Source organism: Eschrichtius robustus, chromosome 8 (assembly GCF_028021215.1).
Source record: "Eschrichtius robustus isolate mEscRob2 chromosome 8, mEscRob2.pri, whole genome shotgun sequence".
Taxonomy (NCBI): domain Eukaryota; kingdom Metazoa; phylum Chordata; class Mammalia; order Artiodactyla; family Eschrichtiidae; genus Eschrichtius; species Eschrichtius robustus.
In genome coordinates this window covers 16,963,630-16,989,260 of record NC_090831.1, presented here as the reverse complement: position 1 = coordinate 16,989,260, position 25,631 = coordinate 16,963,630, and the positions used below count along the sequence as shown (strand labels likewise).

The 25,631-nt window shown below is 37.2% G+C and overlaps 1 protein-coding gene across 1 annotated transcript in view; it reads right to left on the bottom strand.

The window, feature by feature from the left end:
• The window catches only part of COG5 (component of oligomeric golgi complex 5), a 296,956-nt gene that overhangs the window by 253,714 nt on the left and 17,611 nt on the right, over positions 1-25,631 (bottom strand). Inside the window, exon 6 of the mRNA XM_068550382.1 lies at positions 6,147-6,267. Coding sequence (XP_068406483.1) covers positions 6,147-6,267 — 121 coding nt within the window. The remainder of the gene's footprint in view (positions 1-6,146; positions 6,268-25,631) is intronic.

The following is a 25,631-nucleotide window of genomic DNA, read 5'->3' as shown; positions in this document are numbered from 1 at the left end:
ACTGCTAACAGCTATAAAAGAGGAAATTGACAGTAACACAATAATAGTGGGGGACTTTAACACCTCACTTACACCAATGGACAGATCATCCAAAATGAAAATAAATAAGGAAACAGAAGCTTTAAATGACACAATAGACCAGATAGATTTAATTGATATACATAGGACATTCCATCCAAAAACAGCAGATTACATGTTCTTCTCAAGTGCGCACGGAACATTCTCCAGGATAGATCACATCTTGGGTCACAAATCAAGCCTCAGTAAATTTAAGAAAACTGAAATCATATCAAGCATCTTTTCTGACCACAACGCTATGAGATTAGAAATGAATTACAGGGAAAAAAACGTAAAAAAGACAAACACGTGGAGGCTAAACAGTACGTTACTAAATAACCAAGAGATCACTGAAGAAATCAAAGAGGAAATCAAAAAATACCTAGAGACAAATGACAATGAAAACACGACGACCCAAAACCTATGGGATGCAGCGAAAGCGGTTCTAAGAGGGAAGTTTATAGCTATACAAGCCTACCTGAAGAAACAAGAAAAATCTCAAGTAAACAATCTAACCTTACACCTAAAGAAACTAGAGAAAGAAGAACAAACAAAACCCAAAGTTAGCAGAAGGAAAGAAATCATAAAGATCAGAGCAGAAATAAATGAAATAGAAACAAAGAAAACAATAGCAAAGATCAATAAAACTAAAAGTTGGTTCTTTGAGAAGATAAACAAAATTGATAAGCCATTAGCCAGACTCATCAAGAAAAAGAGGGAGAGGACTCAAATCAATAAAATCAGAAATGAAAAAGGAGAAGTTACAACAGACACCGCAGAAATACAAAGCATCCTAAGAGACTACTACAAGCAACTTTATGCCAATAAAATGGACAACCTGGAAGAAATGGACAAATTTTTAGAAAGGTATAACCTTCCAAGACTGAACCAGGAAGAAACAGAAAATATGAACAGACCAATCACAAGTAGTGAAATTGAAACTGTGATTAAAAATCTTCCAACAAACAAAAGTCCAGGACCAGATGGCTTCACAGGTGAATTCTATCAAACATTTAGAGAAGACCTAACACCTATCCTTCTCAAACTCTTCCAAAAAATTGCAGAGGAAGGAACACTCCCAAACTCATTCTATGAGGCCACCATCACCCTGATACCAAAACCAGACAAAGACACTACAAAAAAAGAAAATTACAGACCAATATCACTGATGAATATAGATGCAAAAATCCTCAACAAAATACTAGCAAACAGAATCCAACAACACATTAAAAGGATCATACACCACGATCAAGTGGGATTTATCCCAGGGATGCAAGGATTCTTCAATGTACGCAAATCAATCAATGTGATACACCATATTAACAAATTGAAGAATAAAAACCATATGATCATCTCAATAGATGCAGAAAAAGCTTTTGACAAAATTCAACACCCATTTATCATAAAAACTCTCCAGAAAGTGGGCGTAGAGGGAACCTACCTCAACATAATAAAGGCCACATATGACAAACCCACAGCAAACATCATTCTCAATGGTGAAAAACTGAAAGCATTTCCTCTAAGATCAGGAACGAGACAAGGATGTCCACTCTCACCACTAGTATTCAACATAGTTCTGGAAGTCCTAGCCACGGCAATCAGAGAAGAAAAAGAAATAAAAGGAATACAAATTGGAAAAGAAGAAGTAAAACTGTCACTGTTTGCGGATGACATGATACTATACATAGAGAATCCTAAAACTGCCACCAGAAAACTGCTAGAGCTAATTAATGAATATGGTAAAGTTGCAGGATACAAAATTAATGCACAGAAATCTCTTGCATTCCTATATACTAATGATGAAAAATCTGAAAGAGAAATTATGGAAACACTCCCATTTACCATTGCAACAAAAAGAATAAAATACCTAGGAATAAACCTACCTAGGGAGACAAAAGACCTGTATGCAGAAAACTATAAGACACTGATGAAAGAAATTAAAGATGATACCAACAGATGGAGAGATATGCCATGTTCTTGGATTGGAACAATCAACATTGTGAAAATGAGTATACTACCCAAAGCAATCTACAGATTCAATGCAATCCCTATCAAATTACCAATGGCATTTTTTACGGAGCTAGAACAAATCATCTTAAAATTTGTATGGAGACACAAAAGACCCCGAATAGCCAAAGCAGTCTTGAGGCAAAAAAATGGAGCTGGAGGAATCAGACTCCCTGACTTCAGACTCTACTACAAAGCTACAGTAATCAAGACAATATGGTACTGGCACAAAAACAGAAACACAGATCAATGGAACAAGATAGAAAGCCCAGAGATTAACCCACGCACCTATGGTCAACTAATCTATGACAAAGGAGGCAAAGATATACAATGGAGAAAAGACAGTCTCTTCAATAAGTGGTGCTGGGAAAACTGGACAGCTACATGTAAAAGAATGAAATTAGAATACTCCCTAACACCATACACAAAAATAAACTCAAAATGGATTAGAGACCTAAATATAAGACTGGACACTATAAAACTCTTAGAGGAAAACATAGGAAGAACACTCTTTGACATAAATCACAGCAAGATCTTTTTTGATCCACCTCCTAGAGTATTGGAAATAAAAACAAAAATAAACAAATGGGACCTAATGAAACTTCAAAGCTTTTGCACAGCAAAGGAAACCATAAACAAGACGAAAAGACAACCCTCAGAATGGGAGAAAATATTTGCAAACGAATCAACGGACAAAGGATTAATCTCCAAAATATATAAACAGCTCATTCAGCTCAATATTAAAGAAACAAACACCCCAATCCAAAAATGGGCAGAAGACCTAAATAGACATTTCTCCAAAGAAGACATACAGACGGCCACGAAGCACATGAAAAGATGCTCAACATCACTAATTATTAGAGAAATGCAAATCAAAACTACAATGAGGTATCACCTCACTCCTGTTAGAATGGGCATCATCAGAAAATCTACAAACAAATGCTGGAGAGGGTGTGGAGAAAAGGGAACCCTCTTGCACTGTTGGTGGGAATGTAAATTGATACAGCCACTATGGAGAACAACATGGAGGTTCCTTAAAAAACTAAAAATAGAATTACCATATGACCCAGCAATCCCACTACTGGGTATATACCCAGGGAAAACCATAATTCAAAAAGACACATGCACCCGAATGTTCATTGCAGCACTATTTACAATAGCCAGGTCATGGAAGCAACCTAAATGCCCATCAACAGACGAATGGATAAAGAAGATGTGGTACATATATACAATGGAATATTACTCAGCCATAAAAAGGAACGAAATTGAGTCATTTGTTGAGACGTGGATGGATCTAGAGACGGTCATACAGAGTGAAGTAAGTCAGAAAGACAAAAACAAATATCGTATATTAACGCATGTATGTGGAACCTAGAAAAATGGTACAGATGAGTCGGTTTGCAGGGCAGAAGTTGAGACACAGATGTAGAGAATGGACATATGGTCACCAAGGGGGGAAAACTGCGGTGGGGTGGGGATGGTGGTGTGCTGAATTGGGCGATTGGGATTGACATGTATACACTGATGTGTATAAAATTGATGCCTAATAAGAACCTGCAGTATAAAAAAACAAACAAAACAACTAATACTAAACTTTCATTGGGTTATTTGTATGGAAATATGTTAATATAAATGTTTCAGACATTATATGAAATTTCTAAAAATCTTATATTAGTATTTGTATGGAAATATGTATGGAAATATGTTAATATAAATGTTTCAAACATTACATGAAATTTCTAAAAATCTTATATGTTCTGGTATAATGTTATAAGTAATAACCCTAGTTATTACTTTAAAATGTATATCTCAGAAATAACTAATTTTCTCGTCAACTGCATTATTATGAACTTTCATCAAATCTTTAACAGTGGTCATTTTTAAGTCTTTTCTCATTTACAGACAGTTCTGGGTGTACTCTGATGCTTTTGCAAATATGTTCCTATAAAAGGCTTTCATCTTCAAGAAATTCATGGAAAAGACTCTGACAAGTACAGGTTTCTGGTAACTGACTGTACTGCTGAACTGAATGAATAAGCATTTTCAGAACTCTAATGAAAAACTGATGAACTCATAAAAGTGCTAACAAAAGATCAAGATGAAAAAAAAAAAATCAATTACATGGGACTGAGTGAACTGATGAGGATGAGTATAATTTTTGTGACTTTCTGTCTGAATTAAAAAAAAAAATTCCCACAAGGACTCAGAGGCAAAGAATATACAAATCAATTTTCACTGCAAAGTAAAGGAGCTGTTACAGTGGAGGATTGATGGACTGAATGTCAATATTATGACATAGTATGAGTGTGTTTCATGTTTGGTAATTGCAATCATTGTTGCTTTTGTTGTGGTCATCCATGTACAATGCTTGGTGTCAGTCTATTTATCTCTTGTAAAAATAAAATACAGTGCGTGTGTGTGGAAAAAAAGAAAAGAATATAGCAAAAAAAAAAAAAAAAAAAGAAAGAAATGAAACTGAGTTATCTGTAGTGAGGTGGATGGACCTAGAGTTTGTCATACAGAGTGACGTAAGTCAGAAAAAGAAAAACAAACACCGTATACTAACACATATATATGGAATCTAAAAAACAATGGTTCTGATGAACCTAGGGGCAGGACGGGAATAAAGACGCAGATGTAGAGAATGGACTTGAGGACACGGGGAGGGGGAAGGGTAAGCTGGGACGAAGTGAGAGAGTAGCACTGACATATATACACTACCAAATGTAAAATAGATAGCTAGTGGGAAGCATCTGCATGGCACAGGGAGATCAGCTCGGTGTTTTGTGACCACCTAGAGGGGTGGGATAAGGAGGGTGGGAGGGAGACGCAAGAGGGAGGGGATATGGGGATATACGTATACATATAGTTGATTCACTTTGTTATACAGCAGAAACTAACACAACACTGAAAAGCAATTATACTCCAATAAAGATGTTAAAATAAATAATAAAATAATTGTGCCTTTTTTTAAAAAAAGAAGATATCACCATTTGCATTACAGCATCTGTTATTTCTAGGAGAGATGATAATCATAATCAAAATCTAGCAATTTTTTATTATGGAAGAGTATCAGTGATGACAAGTATACATAATAAACCTTGGAATAATTTGTGTTTGTTTTTTAATGATTCTATTATTCGAGAGTTTATTTTTTGGAGCACAGAAATTAAATATGATAAAGCAAAAAATAACAGTTGATACTAAGATTTTTACACTTCTATATTTAGCACACATTGTGAAAAAACAATGAAGCATTACTCACTGCTTTAAAATTAACTTTGTATATAATATATTCCAAGCACACTAAATCACAAGTTCAATATATTCCCATGATGTGCCTAAGCAATGTATTTGAGCATTATAAATTGAAATGTTGTTGAAGCATGCTTTGAGAAGGATATTACATTTCCTTAGTCAAAACAGGGAATAAGCATTGCAGTATGACTATGTAATTGAAATATCAAAGATAGGAAAATTCAAAAAGAACATGTAATGCACATCTTTGATATTCTTTTGGCATAACTACTTTCAAAGCACGTTACTAAGCGTTAGGAGACTCTTGATATTTGAGATGGATATAATCAAAGACCTTCTGAACCTAAAAAGGTACAAATTCCACTAAACACATCCACTTCAGAAAAATTACTGGGTACCCAATGAAAAGAAGAAAACCGCAAAGCCTCATTAAAATGCAGGTGTTAGGTAGTTCTTTAAGCACTTGGTAGGTATTCAAAATTTTGCCTGAAAAATTATGAACTGCTTCATCATGGACCTTGCAACTTGTCAGTAGTCAAAGCTGTGACTGGTACACCCTTGAATGTCAAGAGGCTGCTCTAAATGTTTAAGAAAAGAATGACGAATGAAGAAATGAATTCAACAGATCTTCTAGGCACCATGCCAACATGAGACTTGTCACCTAAAAAACAGCATTTCTCCTGGACATTTCTCCTAGGGAAATGAAAACTTAAGTTCACAAAAGACCTGTATACAAATGTTAAAGCAGCTCAATTTATAATCACCAAAAACTTGAAACAACCAAATTTCCTTCAACCAGTGAATCAATAAACAAAAGGACTTACCAAGTTCATTGAGACTCTGAGCAGCTTTTGTTATCTCTCTACTTCCCCCCTGCAGTTGTCCCTGGAGTCTCTTACTGAGATACAAGATGCGAATGATTCTCCGAAGCAAATCACAGGCGACCTGTGCAATGTTAAATAAGTAAAGTCAATCCACGAAGTTTTATTACTATGTGAATCTGTCTCTTCTTTCCAGATGCTAAAAATTCACTCATGTATTTTTTGTTTTCCACCCATCAGAAATCTAAATAATCACAAGTCTTAAAAAGCAGCATTTTACAATAAGCTCCAATTTATCCCAAAGAGAATTTGGGACTGAGGTGCTATGAAACCTAAGCACTTTTCTCCTCAGTCATAGACCAGTTTTCTTCTCTAGGCCAGTGGCTCTCAGTCTTGACTTCATATTAAATTCAAGTGCGTAGGGGGACTTCCCTGGTGGTCCAGTGGTAAAGAATCCGTCTTTCAATGCAGGGGACGCCAGTTGTATCCCTGCTCGGGGAACTAAGATCCCACATGCCACGGGGAAACTAAGCCCGCGTGCCACAACTAGAGAGAGAAAACCCGCACACCACAACTACAGAGAGAAGCCCAAGCACCACAACTAGAGAGAAGCCTGCGTGATGAAACAAAAGATCCCGCGTGCCGCAACTAAGACCCGACGCGGCCAAAAAAATAAAGAGAAAAAAAAATTCAAGTGTGTAGGTTCAAGAAGTTCCAATGCCCAAGCAAGACAGAGCCCTGACCAATTAAAGCAGAATCAGTATTTCTTTTAATATCCTCATGCAGTCCCTGTGTGTAGCCAAGGTTGACAACCACTGTGCTAGGGCTGCTTAGCTTCCTACTACTGTTTCCTACTGTTTCCAGTCCTAGTTCCTCTTTCCTAAGTCCCTAGGGGAACAGACTTAAAATGCCCAATTTCACTAGATCTTAAAGAATAAGCATGCCCTTACTGATATTTCCTAATTTTTTTTTATCATTAATAACAAATTGTAAAAGATAAAGTTATTAAAACAAACCAAAAAAACCCTATCATTTATATGTCACCTCTATTCCCTTTTTTGTTACCAGATCCAATAGTGGGTCTTAACCTATCCAGAAGACTTAAGACATGAAATAAAGACTTGTGTATTTCAAGATACTTTATTACAGAGGCAGTCCAGGGCAATTGCCTGGGGAGAATGAAGAGGGAGACTGATGGAGTAACACATATACAGTGACCTTCAGCTTCAGTGGTGATAATAAAGAAAAGAGAGACAGTCTATGCTGCTGCATCATCACCATCTCTGAATGGCCCTGAAGCTGGTTGAGAAGCAAGAACATCTCCCATGTAAGGAGGAAAATCCTAACTGGTAGCAATAAGAATTAAAAGCCCTAGGAAGACAGGGTCCCTGAGGCTTCAAATATAAACCTTTTTTCTGAATGAAGTACACATTCACCTCAGAGCCACACACAGCCACACTCATGCACACACAACATACACAAACATACAATCAAATACACACAAACATATGTATGTCAAAGGCAGCCAAGTATTAAACATGTTTACTTTTTACTGACTGCTTTTCTGAGTAACTGTAGTCTGAAGTACTTAAACTAATAAAAATGTCAAATAAGAATTTCTCCCTGTAAACTGGAAGATTTACGCATCTTAATCTTTCATTAAATTTTATTTATTTTCTGAATAGGTAATAGAAGCATATGATTCAAAATTCAAAAGATTAGAAGATAAAAAGTCATCCTCATATTTTTATGTCTCAACTGTGCACTCACCAAAAACAACCACTGTTATCAGTTTCTTGCTTGTCAGAATTATATTTTTAGATGTACCATTTGGAATGTAGAATCCCAAGCAATCATTCCTCTTGGATTCTAAATACATCATGAGGAGAAATAACAGATCTAATCACCAAGAACTGTCCTTCCAGAATTCCCAGTACCTACCCAATAAAGGATATGCCCTCAAACATGAAAGCTTTGAGTTTATTTCTAATGCTTTTCTGTTTAACCATACTTAATCTGTCACCAAGTCTTACTGATTATTCTTCTGCTGCATAACACAATGGCTATTTTACCTCTATTCCTACAAGCATCACCCTAATTCAAATCTTTATCACCTTCACCTTAACACTGTTGTCTCTTGGCTAGCTTTCCAGTCTCTTACTGAAATCCATCTTGCCAGATTTACCTTCTTAGAAACAGTTTTCAGCACTCCAGCCCCCTTTTTAATAAACCTCAGTGGCTCTCTACTAACAGATCATGTTACATCATCTTAGAATAGCATTTAATAAAATGCTCAGTCGGGCTTCCCTGGTGGCGCAGTGGATAAGAATCTGCCTGCCAATGCAGGAGACACAGGTTCAATCCCTGGTCCGGGAAGATCCCACATGCTGCGGAGCAACTAATAGTTGTGGCCCATGCGCCACAACTATTGAGCCTGCGTGCCATAACTACTGAACCTCGCGTGCTTAGAGCCCACGCACTGCAATGATGAGAAGCCCCCACTTGCCACAACTAAGACCCAACGCAGCCAAAGCTAAATAAATAAATTTATATATAAAAAAAAAATCCTCAGTCAACACGTCTTAGATAATCTGTAAGGCAGCAACTCTCACCATTTCCTAATATAGTTGCTTCCACTCCAATCAATTTCCTTTTCCTCCTTATTTTTCATTTCAGACTTTTATTATCAAATATATTATTCAGCACTAAAAAGAAATGATCTATCAAGCCATGAAAAGAGACAGAGGAATCTTAAATGCATTTTACTAAGGGAAAGAGGCAATCTGAAAAGGCTACATACTATATGATTCCAACTATATGACATTCTGGAAAAGACACAACTATGGAGACAGTAAACAGATCAGCGGTTGCCAGGAGTTGGGGGGATGAAGAGTCAAGAGTACAGAGGATTTTTAGGGCACTGAAAATACTCCATATGATACTATAATGATGGATATATATCATTATACATTTTTCAAAACCCACAGAATGTACACCAAGAGTGAACTACGGACTTTGATAATGATGTGTCAATGTAAGTTCATCCATTGTAACAAAAGTGCCACTCTGGTGGCAGATGTTGATTAAGGGGGAGGCTATGCATGTGTGGGGCAAGGAATATATGGGAAATCTATATCTTCGTCTCAATTTTGCAGTGAATCTAAACTGCTCTAAAAAATTAAGTCTTTAAAAATATAGATTTAGATATTACAAACACAGAAAACTACATACAGAAATTATAGCTAGGGCTTCCCTGCTGGCACAGTGGTTACGAATCCACCTGCCAATGCAAAGGACACGGGTTCGAGCCCTGGTCCGGGAAGATCCCACATGCCTCGGAGCAACTAAGCCCGTGCGCCACAACTACTGAGCCTGCACTCTAGAGCCCATGCTCCACAACAAGAGAAGCCACCGCAATGAGAAGCCCATGCACCACAATGAAGAGCAGCCCCTGCTCACCGCAACTAGAGAAAGCCCACATGCAGCAACGAAAATGCAACAGTCAAAAATAAATAAGTAAATTTATTTAAAAAAAAAAGAAATTATAGCTAAATGAACTTGGAACTACCATGCAGATCAGGAAACAAAACCATGTCTGCCACTACAGAAGCCCTCCATGTACCCACTACCAATCACGACACCCTCCAGCCATCCTCCCTACTCCCCCAGCCTAACCAAGAGAGACACCATTCTGGCTTTTGTGGTAATCACGTCCTTACTTTCATTTATGGCTTTATCACTTAAGCATATATACCTAAATGCTGTAGTTTAATTTTGCCCTTTTTATTTTTATTTTTTTTAACTTTATTTCTTGCCTGCCTTGGGTCTTCGTTGCTGCGTGCAGGCTTTCTCTAGCTGTGGCGAGCAGGGGTTACTCTTCGTTGCAGTGCGCAGGCTTCTCATTGTGGTGGCTTCTCTTGCTGCAGAGCATGGGCTCTAGGCACGCAGGCTTCAGTAGTTTCAGCACATGGTCTTCAGTAGTGGCAGCATGTGGGCTCAGTAGTTGTGGCACACGGGCTCAGTAGTTGTGGCTCGTGGGCTCCAGAGCGCAGGCTCAGTAGTTGTGGTACACAGGCTTAGCTGCTCTGTGGCATGTGGGATCTTCCCAGACCAGGGATTGAACCTGTGTCCCCTGCATTGGCAGGCAGATTCTTAACCACTGCACCACCAGGGAAGTCCTAATTTTGCCCTTTTTAAATCTAAATGGGTTCCTTTAGCATCTCTTTTTTGTCCTTTGCAATCTGCTGAATATATGGGATCATCTGTCCTATACAGTTTCCCACAGACTGGTTTTAGTTGATTGCCTTCCCCTAGTTTAACAAGTCCCTCTGTCTTCTATATTCCTTATACCTTAGTAGATGGATGTAGGCAGCTTCATCAGATACAGGTTTAATATTCCGGGCAAATTTATTCATTAGGTAGTAGTGTATTTATAACATATGTATGATTCTCTGTGTAGTTAGCAGCCATGATACTCAATGGCAAAATCTATTAAAACATAATGAATACAAAATGGTGATACTCCAGTTATGTCATTTTGCCTTTATTTGCTAGCTTATAAAACATCTCTATGAGAACAAACTTTACCTCATCTATATTAGTTTACCCAGTGGTACTGTTCACACAGAATAGTAAGAATAAACACCAGATTCTTTCCACTGGTTTATCAGTTTTCAAAATTGAGGACTGCTTTCCTAATAGCCACCAAAGATGAACAATTAGTTCATTGTTTTGGATATCATTATGAACTCATAGATTTAAACATAATATAAGATACCAATCCATTGTAGCTCTTATCCTTATAGATGCTCACATTGTACCATTTTTGGCCAGTAGGAGCCTCTGAGGGTGATCACCTGTACTGATTTGCCTGAGACTGAGAGGTTTCCTAGGACATGGGACTTGCAGTGCTAAAACTGACATAGTTGGTTACCCTAGGGCCTCTCCAAGTTGGCTCCTGAAGCCTTTTATCATGACTCTAGTTAATAGTTATTGATACTTGCTTTGGTATATGGTATAAAAATATTCCAGGATCATTTTGCATATTTCATGCCCCAGATCTGGGATCAAAGATTTATCAAAGAATCCCTGATTTCTTTTAGAATTCAGCAGCATTTGAAGACCACATTCTGGGAACTAGGTTTGCTCATTTCTGAGACATTTTGGTAGACATAGTTAGGAAATGTCAAAATTAAAATATCACATAAATATTCATTTGCTTGATTCCACAATACACATAAAACAGTCTCAGATTAACATTATACATATACATATGTATAAAAATATATACATATAATGTATATACCATTTTAAGATAAAATTAAAATATCTCATGAGTTCATACTGATAATTGCACTTAAAAATCAGGAGCACAGGGTGTTTACCTAATCTTCTAACTTACATCTATAAATTATTTCTTCCACACAGAGACTCCTGGCTCCAGAGACATAAGAGGTAACAGAATTAGAGTATTTAAAATTATTCATTTGCTTTGCTACACAATACAAACAAAACATTACCTGAATTCAAAACCAACACTACAGGGCTTCCCGGGTGGCAGAGGGTTAAGAACCCGCCTGCCAATGCAGGGGACATGGGTTCGAGCCCTGGTCTGGGAAGATCCCACACGCCACAGAACAGCTAAGCCCGTGCGCCACAACTACTGAGCCTGCACTCTAAAGGCAGCAAGCCACAACTACTGAACCTGCATGCCACAACTACTGAAGCCCGAGCGCCTAGAGCCCATGCTCCACAACGAGAGGTCACCACAATGAGAAGCCCATGCACCGCAACGACAAGTAGCCCCCGCTTGCCATAACCGGAGAAAGCCCACGCGCAGCAACAAAAACCAAACACGCAGCCAAAAAAAAAAAACCAATACTACAAACACAAATATGACTGCTGAAGACAGTTTAAAAAAACTGTTCTGCACATACTCTGCCCACAGTGTTTTACAGTTGAATTTTATTTCTTTGTCAAAACATACAGCCATTCCACACTACTTTATCTCCCTCATTTAATCCTAGTTCTAATGCTCATCACTACTTTTTACTTTGCTGTTTCTCTACTCATTTTGATTGTCTCAAGTACATTGTCTATCAGATTCCTAAAGAAAGGGTCATAGGAGCAATAGTCCCTGGATTCTATGAGGATGGCTGTCTCTACGTCAAAATCAGTTTGGCTGCTGTACCAATTATCTTTTGCTGCATGAGAAACCAGCCCAAAACGTAGTGATTTTAAATGATTTGTTCTTCCGCACAATTCTGTGAGTCAGGAATTTGGGCAGGGTTCAAGTGCTCCGTGTGGTATCCCTGGGATTACTCACTCTGCTACACTCAGCTAACACCAGGCTTCACTCCCACTTCTGGTTGCCTCAGTGCTTCGCTACCTATCATCTACCCACGGCCAGCATGGGCTTCTCCATAGCATGACAGTCTCACAATGGCTGGACTTCTTACATGGACAGTGCCTTTCCCAGAGCAGAAACAAAAGCTGCTATGGGGCTTCCCTGGTGGCGCAGTGGTTGAGAATCTGCCTGCCAACGCAGGGGATGCGGGTTCGAGCCCTGGTCTGGGAAGATCCCACATGCCGCGGAGCAGCTAGGCCCGTGAGCCACAATTACTGGGCCTGTGTGTCTGAAGCCTGTGCTCCGCAACAAGAGAGGCTGCGATAATGAGAGGGCCGCGCACCGCGATGAAGAGTGGCCCTCACTTGCCACAACTAGAGAAAAGCCCTCGCACAGAAACAAAGACCCAACACAGCCATAAATTAATTAATTAATTAATTAATTTTTTAAAAAAAAGCTGCTATGCCCCCTGAATGCTAGCTCCCAAGCTAACCCAGCATCACTTCAACCAGCAGGGGTTCTCTGGTTTTGCTATCGTAGTTGCTCTATATGTTCTCGCAGGGTTTAGGAACACTGGCAACTTATGCTGGTGTTGTTATCTTTCTTCCTCCTTCCTTCCTAATATATTCATTTGTTTGGTGGATAAATATAAAGCCAGTAAACTAAGTCATCATCCCATAGAACAATGTAGATAAAATTATTTGATATCGTATCAACTGAAAACTAAAAAGGACCCTACAAAAGTATACGATGAAAACCACGTACATGTAAACCATGAACATAAAACAAGAGAAAAGGTTTTATGAACCATTTCTTCCTTCCTCTTTCCAACATTTTCTCAAACTTTCTTACTTATATAGTTTCAGTTAAAAAACTAAATTAAAAACTTCAAACTGAAGAGGGCAGACAGCAGAAGCAAGAAGAACTACAATCCTGCAGCCTGTGGAACAAAAACCACATTCACAGAAAGACAGACAAGATGAAAAGGCAGAGGGCTATGTACCAGATGAAGGAACAAGATAAAAACCCAGAAGAACAACTAAATGAAGTGCAGATAGGCAACTTTCCAGAAAAAGAATTCAGAATAACGATAGTGAAGATGATCTGGGACCTCGGAAAAAGAATGGAGGCAAAGATCGAGAAGATGCAAGAAATGTTTAACAAAGACCTAGAAGAATTAAAGAACAAACAAACAGAGATGACCAATACAATAACTGAAATGAAAACTACACTAGAAGGAATCAATAGCAGAATAACTGAGGCAGAAGAACGGATAAGTGACCTGGAAGACAGAATGGTGGAATTCACTGCTGCAGAACAGAATAAAGAAAAAAGAATGAAAAGAAATGAAGACAGCCTAAGAGACCTCTGGGACATTAAATGCAACAACATTCGCATTATAGGGGTCCCAGAAGGAGAAGAGAGAGAGAAAGGACCAGAGAAAATATTTGAAGAGATTATAGTCGAAAACTTCCCTAACATGGGAAAGGAAAGAGCCACCCAAGTCCAGGAAGCGCAGAGAGTCCCAGGCAGGATAAACCCAAGGAGAAACACGCCTAGACACATGGTAATCAAACGGGTAAAAAGTAAAGACAAAGAAAAATTATTGAAAGCAGCAAGGGAAAAACGACAAATAACATACAAGGGAACTCCCATAAGGTTAACAGCTGATTTCTCAGCAGAAACTCTACAAGCCAGAAGGGAGTGGCATGATATACTTAAAGTGATGAAAGGGAAGAACCTACAACCAAGATTACTCTACCCAGCAAGGATCTCATTCAGATTCGACAGAGAAATCAAAAGCTTTACAGACAAGCAAAAGCTAAGAGAATTCAGCACCACCAAACCAGCTCTACAACAAATGCCAAAGGAACTTCTCTAAGTGGGAAACACAAGAGAAGAAAAGGACCTACAAAAACAAACCCAAAACAATTAAGAAAATGGTCATAGGAACATACATATCGATAATTACCTTAAACGTGAATGGATTAAATGCTCCAACCAAAAGACACAGGATTGTTGAATGTATACAAAAACAAGACCCATATATATGCTGTCTACAAGAGACCCACTTCAGACCTAGGGACACATACAGACTGAAAGTGAGGGGATGGAAAAAGATATTCCATGCAAATGGAAATCAAAAGAAAGCTGGAGTAGCAATACTCATATCAGATAAAATAGACTTTAAAATAAAGAATGTTACAAGAGACAAGGAAGGACACTACATAATGATCAAGGGATCAATCCAAGAAGAAGATATAACAATTATAAATATATATGCACCCAACATAGGAGTACCTCAATACATAAGGCAACTGCTAACAGCTATAAAAGAGGAAATCGACAGTAACACAGTCATAGTGGGGGACTTTAACACCTCACTTACACCAATGGACAGATCATCCAAAATGAAAATTAATAAGGAAACACAAGCTTTAAATGACACAATAGACCAGATAGATTTAATTGATATTTACAGGACACTCCATCCAAAAACAGCAGATTTCACTTTCTTCTCAAGTGTGCATGGAACATTCTCCAGGATAGATCACATCATGGGTCACAAATCAAGCCTCAGTAAATTTAAGAAAATTGAAATCATATCAAGCATCTTTTCTGACCACAACGCTATGAGATTAGAAATCAATTACAGGGAAAAAAACGTAAAAAACACAAACACATGGAGGCTAAACAATACGTTACTAAATAACCAAGAGATCACTGAAGAAATCAAAGAGGAAATCAAAAAATACCTAGAGATAAATGACAATGAAAACACGAGGATCCAAAACCTACGGGATGCAGCAAAAGCAGTTCTAAGAGGGAAGTTTATAGCTATACAAGCCTACCTCAAGAAACAAGAAAAATCTCAAATAAACCATCTAACCTTACACCTAAAGGAACTAGAGAAAGAAGAACAAACAAAACCCAAAGTGAGCAGAAGGAAAGAAATCATAAAGATCAGAGCAGAAATAAACGAAATAGAAACAAAGAAAACAACAGCAAAGAGCAATAAAACTAAACGCTGGTTCTTTGAGAAGATAAACAAAATTGATAAACCATTAGCCAGACTCATCAAGAAAAAGAGGGAGAGGACTCAAATCAATAAAATTAAAAATGAAAAAGGAGAAGTTACAACAGACACCGCAGAAATACAAAGCATCCTAAGACACTACTACAAGCAACTCTATGCCAATAAAATGGACAACCTGGAAGAAATGGACAAATTCTTAGAAAGGTATAACCTTCCAAGACTGAACCAGGAAGAAACAGAAAATATGAACAGACCAATCACAAGTAATGAAATTGAAACTGTGATTAAAAATCTTCCAACAAACAAAAGTCCAGGACCAGATGGCTTCACAGGTGAATTCTATCAAACATTTAGAGAAGAGCTAAAACCCATCCTTCTTGCAGAGGAAGGAACACTCCCAAACTCATTCTATGAGGCCACCATCACCCTGATACCAAAACCAGACAAAGACACTACAAAAAAAGAAAATTACAGACCAATATCACTGATGAATATAGATGCAAAAATCCTCAACAAAATACTAGCAAAGAGAATCCAACAACACATTAAAAGGATCATACACCATGATCAAGTGGCATTTATCCCAGGGATGCAAGGATTCTTCAATATACGTAAATCAATCAATGTGATACACCATATTAACAAATTGAAGAAGAAAAACCATATGATCATCTCAATAGATGCAGAAAAAGCTTTTGACAAAATTCAACACCCATTTATGATAAAAACTCTCCAGAAAGTGGGCATAGAGGGAACCTACCTCAACATAATAAAGGCCATATACGACATACCCACAGCAAACATCATTCTCAATGGTGAAAACCTGAAAGCGTTTCCTCTAAGATCAGGAACAAGACAAGGATGTCCACTCTCACCACTAGTATTCAACATAGTTCTGGAAGTCCTAGCCACGGCAATCAGAGAAGAAAAAGAAATAAAAGGAATACAAATTGGAAAAGAAGAAGTAAAACTGTCACTATTTGCAGATGACATGATACTATACATGGAGAACCCTAAAGATGCCACCAGAAAACTACAAGAGCTACTCAATGAATTTGGTAAAGTTGCAGGATACAAAGTTAATGCACAGAAATCTCTTGCATTCTTATACACTAATGACAAAAAGTCTGAAAGAGAAATTAAGGAAACATTCCCATTTACCACTGTAACAAAAAGAATAAAATACCTAGGAATAAACCTACAGAGGGAGACAAAAGAACTGTATGCAAAGAACTATAAGACACTGATGAAAGAAGTTAAAGATGATACCTACAGATGGAGATATAGACCATGGTCTTGGATTGGAAGAATCAATATTGTGAAAATGACTATACTATCCAAAGCAATCTACAGATTCAATGCAATCCCTATCAAATTACCAATGGCATTTTTTACAGAACTAGAACAAAAAATCTTAAAATTTGTATGGAGACACAAAAGACCCCGAATAGCCAAAGCAGTCTTGAGGGAAAAAGATGGAGCTGGAGGAATCAGACTCCCTGACTTCAGACTATACTACAAAGCTACAGTAATCAAGACAACATGGTACTGGCACAAAAACAGAAACATAGATCAATGGAACAGGATAGAAAGCCCAGAAATAAACCCATGCACCTATGGTCAACTAGTCTATGACAAAGGAGGCAAGGATATACAATGGAGAAAAGACAGTCTCTTCAATAAGTGGTGCTGGAAAAACTGGACAGCTACATGTAAAAGAATGAAATTAGAACACTCCCTAACACCATACACAAAAATAAACTCAAAACGGATTAGAGACCTAAATGTAAGACCGGACAGTATAAAACTCTTAGAGGAAAACATAGGAAGAACACTCTTTGACATAAATCACAGCAAGATCTTTTTTGATCCACCTCCTAGAGTAATGGAAATAAAAACAAAAATAAACAAATGGGACCTAATGAAACTTCAAAGCTTTTGCACAGCAAAGGGAACCATAAACAAGACGAAAAGACAACCCTCAGAATGGGAGAAAATATTTGCAAACGAATCAACAAAGGATTAATCTCCAAAATATATAAACAGCTCATGCAGCTCAATATTAAAAAAACAAACAACCCAATCCAAAAATGGGCAGAAGACTTAAATAGACATCTCTCCAAAGAAGACATACAGATGGCCAAGAAGCACATGAAAAGCTACTCAATATCACTAATTATTAGAGAAATGCAAATCAAAACTATAATGAGGTATCACCTCACACCAGTTAGAATGGGCATCATCAGAAAATCTACAAACAACAAATGCTGGAGAGGGTGTGGAGAAAAGGGAACCCTCTTGCACTGTTAGTGGGAATGTAAATTGACACAGCCACCTGGAGAACAGTATGGAGGTTTCTTAAAAAACTAAAAACAGAACTACCATACGACCCAGCAATCCCACTACTGGGCATATACCCAGAGAAAACCATAATTCAAAAAGACACACGCACCCCAATGTTCATTGCAGCACTATTTACAAGAGCCAGGTCATGGAAGCAACCTAAATGCCCATTGACAGACGAATGGATAAAGAAGATGTGGTACATATATACAATGGAATATTACTCAGCCGTAAAAAGGAACGAAATTGGGTCATTTGTAGAGACGTGGATGGATCTAGAGACTGTCATACAGCGCGAAGTAAGTCAGAAAGAGAAAACCAAATATCGTATATTAACGCATATATGTGGAACCTAGAAAAATGGTACAGATGAACCGGTCTGCAGGGCAGAAATTGAGGCACAGATGTAGAGAGCAAACGTATGGACACCAGTGGGGGAAAGTGGAGGGGGGTGGGGTGGTGGTGTGCTGAATTGGGCGATTGGGATTGACATGTATACACTGATGTGTATAAAATGGATGACTAATAAGAACCTGCTGCTGTACAAAAAAATAAATAAAATAAAATTGAAAAAACCACTTCAAATTGAAAAGTTAATATGTGCGTGACTTAAAAAATTAAAAAGTGAAATGATAAAAAGTTAAAAATATTAAAAAGATAAAAAAACTTATATGTAGGTATGTGAATTATACCTCAACAAAGCTGTTATATTTTTGAAAACGTATGATTAAAAGTGTTAAAAACTTATAAGATTTGAAAGTTTAAAAACTCATTTTCTTACATAATGTTGAAGTTTAAAAAATTTAAATATTCTATGTAAGGGATAATAAGCTCTTAAAAATTTCTTTCTGAAAAACTCTGAGGCAGTTCATAAGCAAACAATGTTACTATAAAGAGCTAAGATAGAGATGATTCTTGGGGTGATAATTAAATTCAACTCCTGTATTCATGTATATAGATGAAGTCAGAAGCTTCTGCTCAAAGAAAGAAAAGGCTTTCTGCAAAGAGAGTGAAATGGGGATAAAAAGCAAAAGAAATTAAATGTAGAAGTACTTTCTTCTAATTGAGGGTACAATCATAGGGATTTTACGTTCAAGGCAAAAGCAACTTCATAGCTATTTCTTTCTTGCTTTCTTATACCACATGCATTTAAATGAATTAAGATCTCAAAGAATAAAAAGATTAAACAGAAACATTAAAGTTTCCCCAAAGTTCAAAATGGAAATGTCTAGTCAAAGTGAACAGAATAAAAATGGTTAAAACATAAATGAACTTCCAAAGAGCCCTTAGACTTCAAAGCAGTTTGAATGGCAACAAATTTCTAAGATGAACTTCCTTCCTAAAGGTAAGACTGCATATGAGTCAATTCAGGAAAGATTAAATACTGGAAATAAAGATATCAAAATGTACCTAGACATTTTTCTTTTCCCTCCCCTCCTTTATAATAATTTGACCAAAGTTATTCAACTTAGTTGCCCCTATACAGTAGTGCAATATTTTTTACAATAAGAGTATAGAAAATTAGGGCTAATATTAGGGCTAAAATTAATAATATTTAACAACAATAATAAATATAAAAAGTGTTTATCTGAAACACAAACAATCCTGACCTCTCACGCTTACATAACCATAAAAAATAAAAGCCTTCAAAAAAGAAACTATCACAGCTTCATAGAAATGCAGCATTTTAGAGCTGGAAGAGAATTCACAGATCCAGTCCAAACTTTCACTGTAAAAAGATACTAAACCACCATGACCGCAACAACAAAAATGGTAATCATGTAAAGTGAAATACGTGTTACTAACTTCACTCTGGTAAGCATTTCACAGTATATACATGTACCAAATTATCACATTATGCATCTTAAATGTACACGTTATATGTCAATTGTATCTCAAAGCCGGAAAAAAAGATAACTAAAGTTTGTTCATGACCATGCAGCTAGAAGGATGAAGAGTGAAGTCAGGTCTCTTAACTCCTAGTCCAGTGCTTTCATCTGTGCTTCATCAACCTAGATTTGATTTTAATTTTTCTACCTACAAGCAAGTTTCTGAAAAACAGGAACTGTATTTTCTACTTTTTTATGAATCAAAAGCACAGAATACTAAATTTAGAGAAAGAAATTCTGTTTTATCTTAACACTGCTGCATAATGGCTATATGAACTTCAGCAAGTAACTCGTAGAACTTCAGTTTACTCACCCATAACTGATGAGATATGTAACTTCTAAACATAATGATTGAATTAGAATACTTAAAATTTTTCATACATTTTAAAGTCCCACATACACATGAAAAAAAATTTTTATCATGAATACATACCTAGCTAGGTGGTAAAAATAAGTAAGATTCTTAAAACTTACCGTCAAAAGATTGTAGTAAACAAAGGCAAAAAAAAGAAGTGCATGATTCTGACATGTTTAAGATCTGGAGTTGAACGCAAAGAAGTGAACTTAAATTAAATGTTTAATTTAACAAATTAAATTTTAATTTATTGCTTAAAATTAAGCAATGATCTATAATCAAAACATCGTGTGAAGCACATGAAGACTAATACTCGTGAACAGTTCTGCTAATAAAAACACTCCTATGTCTTCATATACAAAAATATTTTAAAGTTTACTAAACAAAAAGTTAATTTCCATCTGTCCAAAAGACCAAAATGTTTTATAAAATTTCATTTTATTAGAGAGAAGTCTGTAAAGAAGATACAAGCAGCAAAATCACTTTTCTTAGTTAATACCACCCTTACATATTAGTCTATTCTTTCGTAAGAAAAAGAATTCCAGTTAACTTAAGGCCATGATTTTTAGTACAAAATGAAAAAGTTATTCTCAAAAGCAATATTTAAATCCCAACTTAACTATGGAAGTAATGTTTTAATGTATATTTCAGCATAAAAGTAAAACATTAGCTCCAACGCTCTGAGCAGCACTTGCAGTGCCCACACCCTTTCTTCAGGAAAGTAGCTTGGGCAGCTCTTTATATGTGGTTCATAGTATTTCAGGTCATAAGACCTTGTGACCTTAGCCACAGCTGACTAGATCAGGGAAACAATGCCAGCTCAATGCTATGCCACAAAGTCTATCACCAGGGACCTATGACACTGTCTCGCACAAGAACTGCCCAAAACTGTTACAAACAGACACTGTTCTCTTTAGGAAAGTGGGTGTACAGGATAGAGCAGAATCCTTGAGACAAAAAAAGCAAGAGTGAAACAAGGAGCAAGTGAAAAGGAGAATGAGGGTTAATCCATAGTGGCAGTAAGAAAAAGTAGCAGACAGAGATGCAGGACCTGAGTTATAGGAAAGGGTGATTGTTAGGATATTATTGTAGGCCGAGCCATATTCCACTGTCCCACGATACCTCTTTGACTGTTAAGACAGGTTTCTATGTATCCTCACTGCCCCACATACCCTTAAGTGGTTACCTCTGAAATAACCTGTATCTCTCATCCTTCTGAAAAAGACTGACATTCAAACTCTTCTCACATGCTATATTTCTCAGATTGTTATAGGAGACATTTATAAGTCCATTAAAAAAATTTTTAGTATTATATATGTTGAGTCACATATGCTACATATTTTTTAAAAACATTACAACTAAGGCACAGACCAAGGAACAAATTATTTAACTCATTTCTTAAGCATTTAATATGGTACATAACACTACGCTAAGGCTAGACATTCAAATATTAAAATATTATCATAGCCTTCAAGGAGCTTAGTCTTATAGGAGAGTATGAGGAAGGGAAAAACTATGTAGAAAGTATTATAATGGAAACATCTACAGGATATTAAAGAAATGAAAAAATTTAAAAAATAAACATTCTGGGACTTCCCGGGCGGTCCAGTGGTTAAAACTCCACGCTTCCCATACAGGGGGCGTGCGTTTGACCCATGGTCGGGGAACTAAGATCCCACATGCTGCACAGTGCGGCCAAAAATAAATAAATAAAATAAGTAAATATTCTGCTCTGTCAGAAGGGCAGGAGAGGACTTCACAGAAGAGTTGACTAGAATCTGCTGAGGGACGAGAACATTCTGAGTTAGGGAAAAAAATGTGCAAAGGAATGAATGTGAGAATCTCCAGCACACTTAGGAACAGAAAGTAGTTCAGTGTGATTAGTATCCAGAATAAATTATTTTAGAACGACAAAATGATAAAAAGCAAGTAGAGGCAATAACATGAAGGGACTTACATGCCACATTTAGGACTTAAGACATCAGTCTCTTTTGTGTTAAGGAAGTACTGAATAATTTTATCAGGGGAAAAAAATAATCTGATGTTTATTTTATAAAAAAAGAGAAGACACGTAAGTTTCTTATTTTCAATAATGGCAGACTAGGACTTCCCTGGTGGTGCAGTGGTTAAGAATCCGCCTGCCAATGCAGGTGACATGGGTTTGAGCCCTGGTCCGGGAGGATCCCACATGTCACGGAGCAACTGGGCCCGTGCACCACAACTACCGAGCCTGTGCTCTAGAGCCCGCGAGCCACAACTACTGAGCCTGCGTGCCACAACTACTGAGGCCCGCAAGCCTGGAGCCCGTGCTCCACAACGAGAAGCCACTGCAATGAGATGTGCGCACACTGCAATGAAGAGTAGCCCCCGCTCGCCACAACTAGAGAAAGCCCACGTGCAGCAACGAAGACCCAACGCAGCCAAAAAATAAATTAATTAATAATAAAAAAATAATAATGGCAGACTACGTTTTTAGCTTACCATTAAGAACTAAAACTGTTGTATAAAATGTAAAAATGTCTCAAAAGCATCAAAGAAATGATAGTATGGATACAAACACCAAGCCAAAAGTAAAGCAGAGTGAACCCAAAGAGAAAATAAGCAAATCCACTTGTAATCTGAGATCACTTGCTAGTCCTGGAAAACTAGATCCTACATTTTGATACCCTCTGAGACAAAGTGGAGGAGGACAGTTAAAATTGATTAAACTTAATGTTGTTCTTGGACTGGTAGTGATTTCTGCTGCCATAGAAAAACAAAAAAATCCTGTCTGAAGGACTCAAATATTCTAAAAAATAACTTTTCAAATAAAATGTCCAACACGCAGCAAAAAAATAACGAGGCACCCAGGAAAACTGGACTCCATTAGATAGAACCAACAAGCACCACCAAGATAAACATACCCACAAAGACTACAAATACTATACCTACCAGAGTCAGGCAATAGAATACTTCAGCAGAATATATTCAAAGAAATCAAAGTCAGAGAACAAGAAATAGGTCATATAGCACTTTAGGAAAAGAAACATAGAACTTCTAAAAATAAAACATACAATAACCAAAACTTACCAAAATAATAACAGACTATTTTAACCACAGGAAGTGGTTAGGAATAAATTAATGAAGTAGATAACCAATCAGAAAAAACTCCAGAGAACAGCAAGGAAAGGAAAAAAATGTAAAGTAAGGAAAAGAGGGTAAGTGACTTAGATGATAAAGAGAGAAAGCTGAGTGTACATTTAATCAGAATTGAAGACAAAGGAGAGAATGATACATACTTGAAGAAAGCACGGCTTAGAAATGATGAAAGAGATAAACTCACAGATGGAAGAAGAAAAACAAATTGCACATGAAATGAATAAAAAGAAACCATTCTGAAACTGAAGGAAATCAAAGAGAAAAACAAATATCGTATGCTAACACATATATGTGGAATCTAAAAAAAAGAAAAAAATGGTTCTGAAGAACCTAGGGGCAGTACAGGAATAAAGATGCAGACATAGAGAATGGACTTGAGGACACAGTGAGGGGGAAGGGTAAGCTGAGACGAAGTAAGAGAGTGGCATTGACATATATACACTACCAAATGTAAAAAAGATAGCTAGTGGGAAGCAGCCGCATAGCACAGGGAGATCAGCTTGGTGCTTTGTGACCACCTGGAGGGGTGGGATAGGGAGGGTGGGAGGGAGATGCAAGAGGGAGGGGATATGGGGATATATGTATACGTATAGCTGATACACTTTGTTATACAGCAGCAACTAACATAACAATGTAAAGCAATTATACTCCAATAAAGATGTTAAAATAAATAAAATAAATAAATAATTTTTAAAAAAGAAACCAGAGGAAACCTGCAGATTACCTTCAAAAGACCAGGTCAGAATGACAGCTTCTCAACAACTAAATTGGTAGCCAGAACACAATATGCCAAGTATAGAAAGGAAGGGAGGGAGGGAGGTGGGGAGAGAGGGAATAGACAAATAACTCATTTTAAAAATGAGCAAAAGATATGAATAGACATTTCTCCAGAGAATATATACAAATGGCCGATAGGCACAATAAAAGATGCTCAGTATCATTAGTCATTGGGGAAATTCATATCAAAACAACAATGAGATAGTACTTCATAACCAATAGGATGGCTATATTAAAAAGAAAAGAAGTCTTGGTGAGAAAGAAATTGAAACCCTCATATATAGCTGATAGGAATATAAAATGGTACAGCTGCTTTGGAAAACAGTTTGGCACTCCTCAAAAAGTTTTTTCCAGCTTTGCTTAAATATAATTGACATAGAACATTTTTTAAGTTTAAGGTGTTCATATATTGATTTGATATGTCAAAATGTTAAACACAGAGTTAGCATATGACCTAGCATATATATTCTCAGGTATATACCCAAGATAACTGAAAAAAACACGTCACACAAAAACTTGTACACAAATGTTCGTTAACAGTTTTTATTCATAATAGCCAATAAGCGGACACAACTATCTATCAACTGATAGGCAAGCAAAATAAATGGATAAACAAAAATGTGGTATATCCGTACAATGGAATATTATTTGGTCATAAAAAGGAATGAAGTACTGACACATGCTACAACATGGATAAACCTTGAAAACATTATGCTAAGTGAAAGAAGCCAGACAAAAAAATGCCACACAATGTATGATGCATTTATATGAAATATCCAGCAGAGGCAAATCCATAGACAGACAGCAGATTAGAAAGCTGGGGAGGGGGGCGGGGGGAGGGGGAAAGGGGTAGGAGGAATGATTACTACTGAGCATAAGGTTTCTTTCTGGAGTAATGAAAATGTTTTGGCATTAGACAGAGGTGATGACTGCACAACCCTGTGAATATAGTAAAAATCACTCAGTTAACACTTAAACGTGTACTTTAAAGTGGTGAATTTTATAGTACGTGACTTATAATTCAATTTTTTTTAATGAAGGCAATTTCTACTTCTAACAATGATGAAATAATAGGGCAGAATTTACCCTCCCATCTTAAACAACTAGAAAACTGAACAAAATACATGAAATAAAATTTTCAGACAACAGATACTGAAAAATAGCACAGGAGAAAAGAAAATGAGCTTAACAACTATCCCAATTTACTGCCGGGAGACAATTTTCTAGCTGAAGCAGAGCAAAGGCAAACAGAACATGACAGTCTCTCTGAAGTGTGGAAACAGAGCAGATTTCAGGAAAGCCGAAAGGAGCTAGAGTTTATGGGCAGAGAACTGGCCAGGAAGGAGAGGTTGGGGAGATGTGCAGAAAGATGGCCTCAAGTCTCTGGCTAAGTGCCAGTTTGTGCATGTGTAAGAGGAAACACAAGGAAAGAAACACTGAAACAATGCACAGAGCTCATAGTGGAAGGACCTAGCAGTAAACACAGCTAAACTATCCCTAGGCTAAAGGATGCTTTGAACCTGCACTAACAAAGGTTTAAAACCAATCCTTGGGGACTTCCCTGGTGGTCCAGTGGTTAAGAATCCTCCTTCCAATGCAGGGC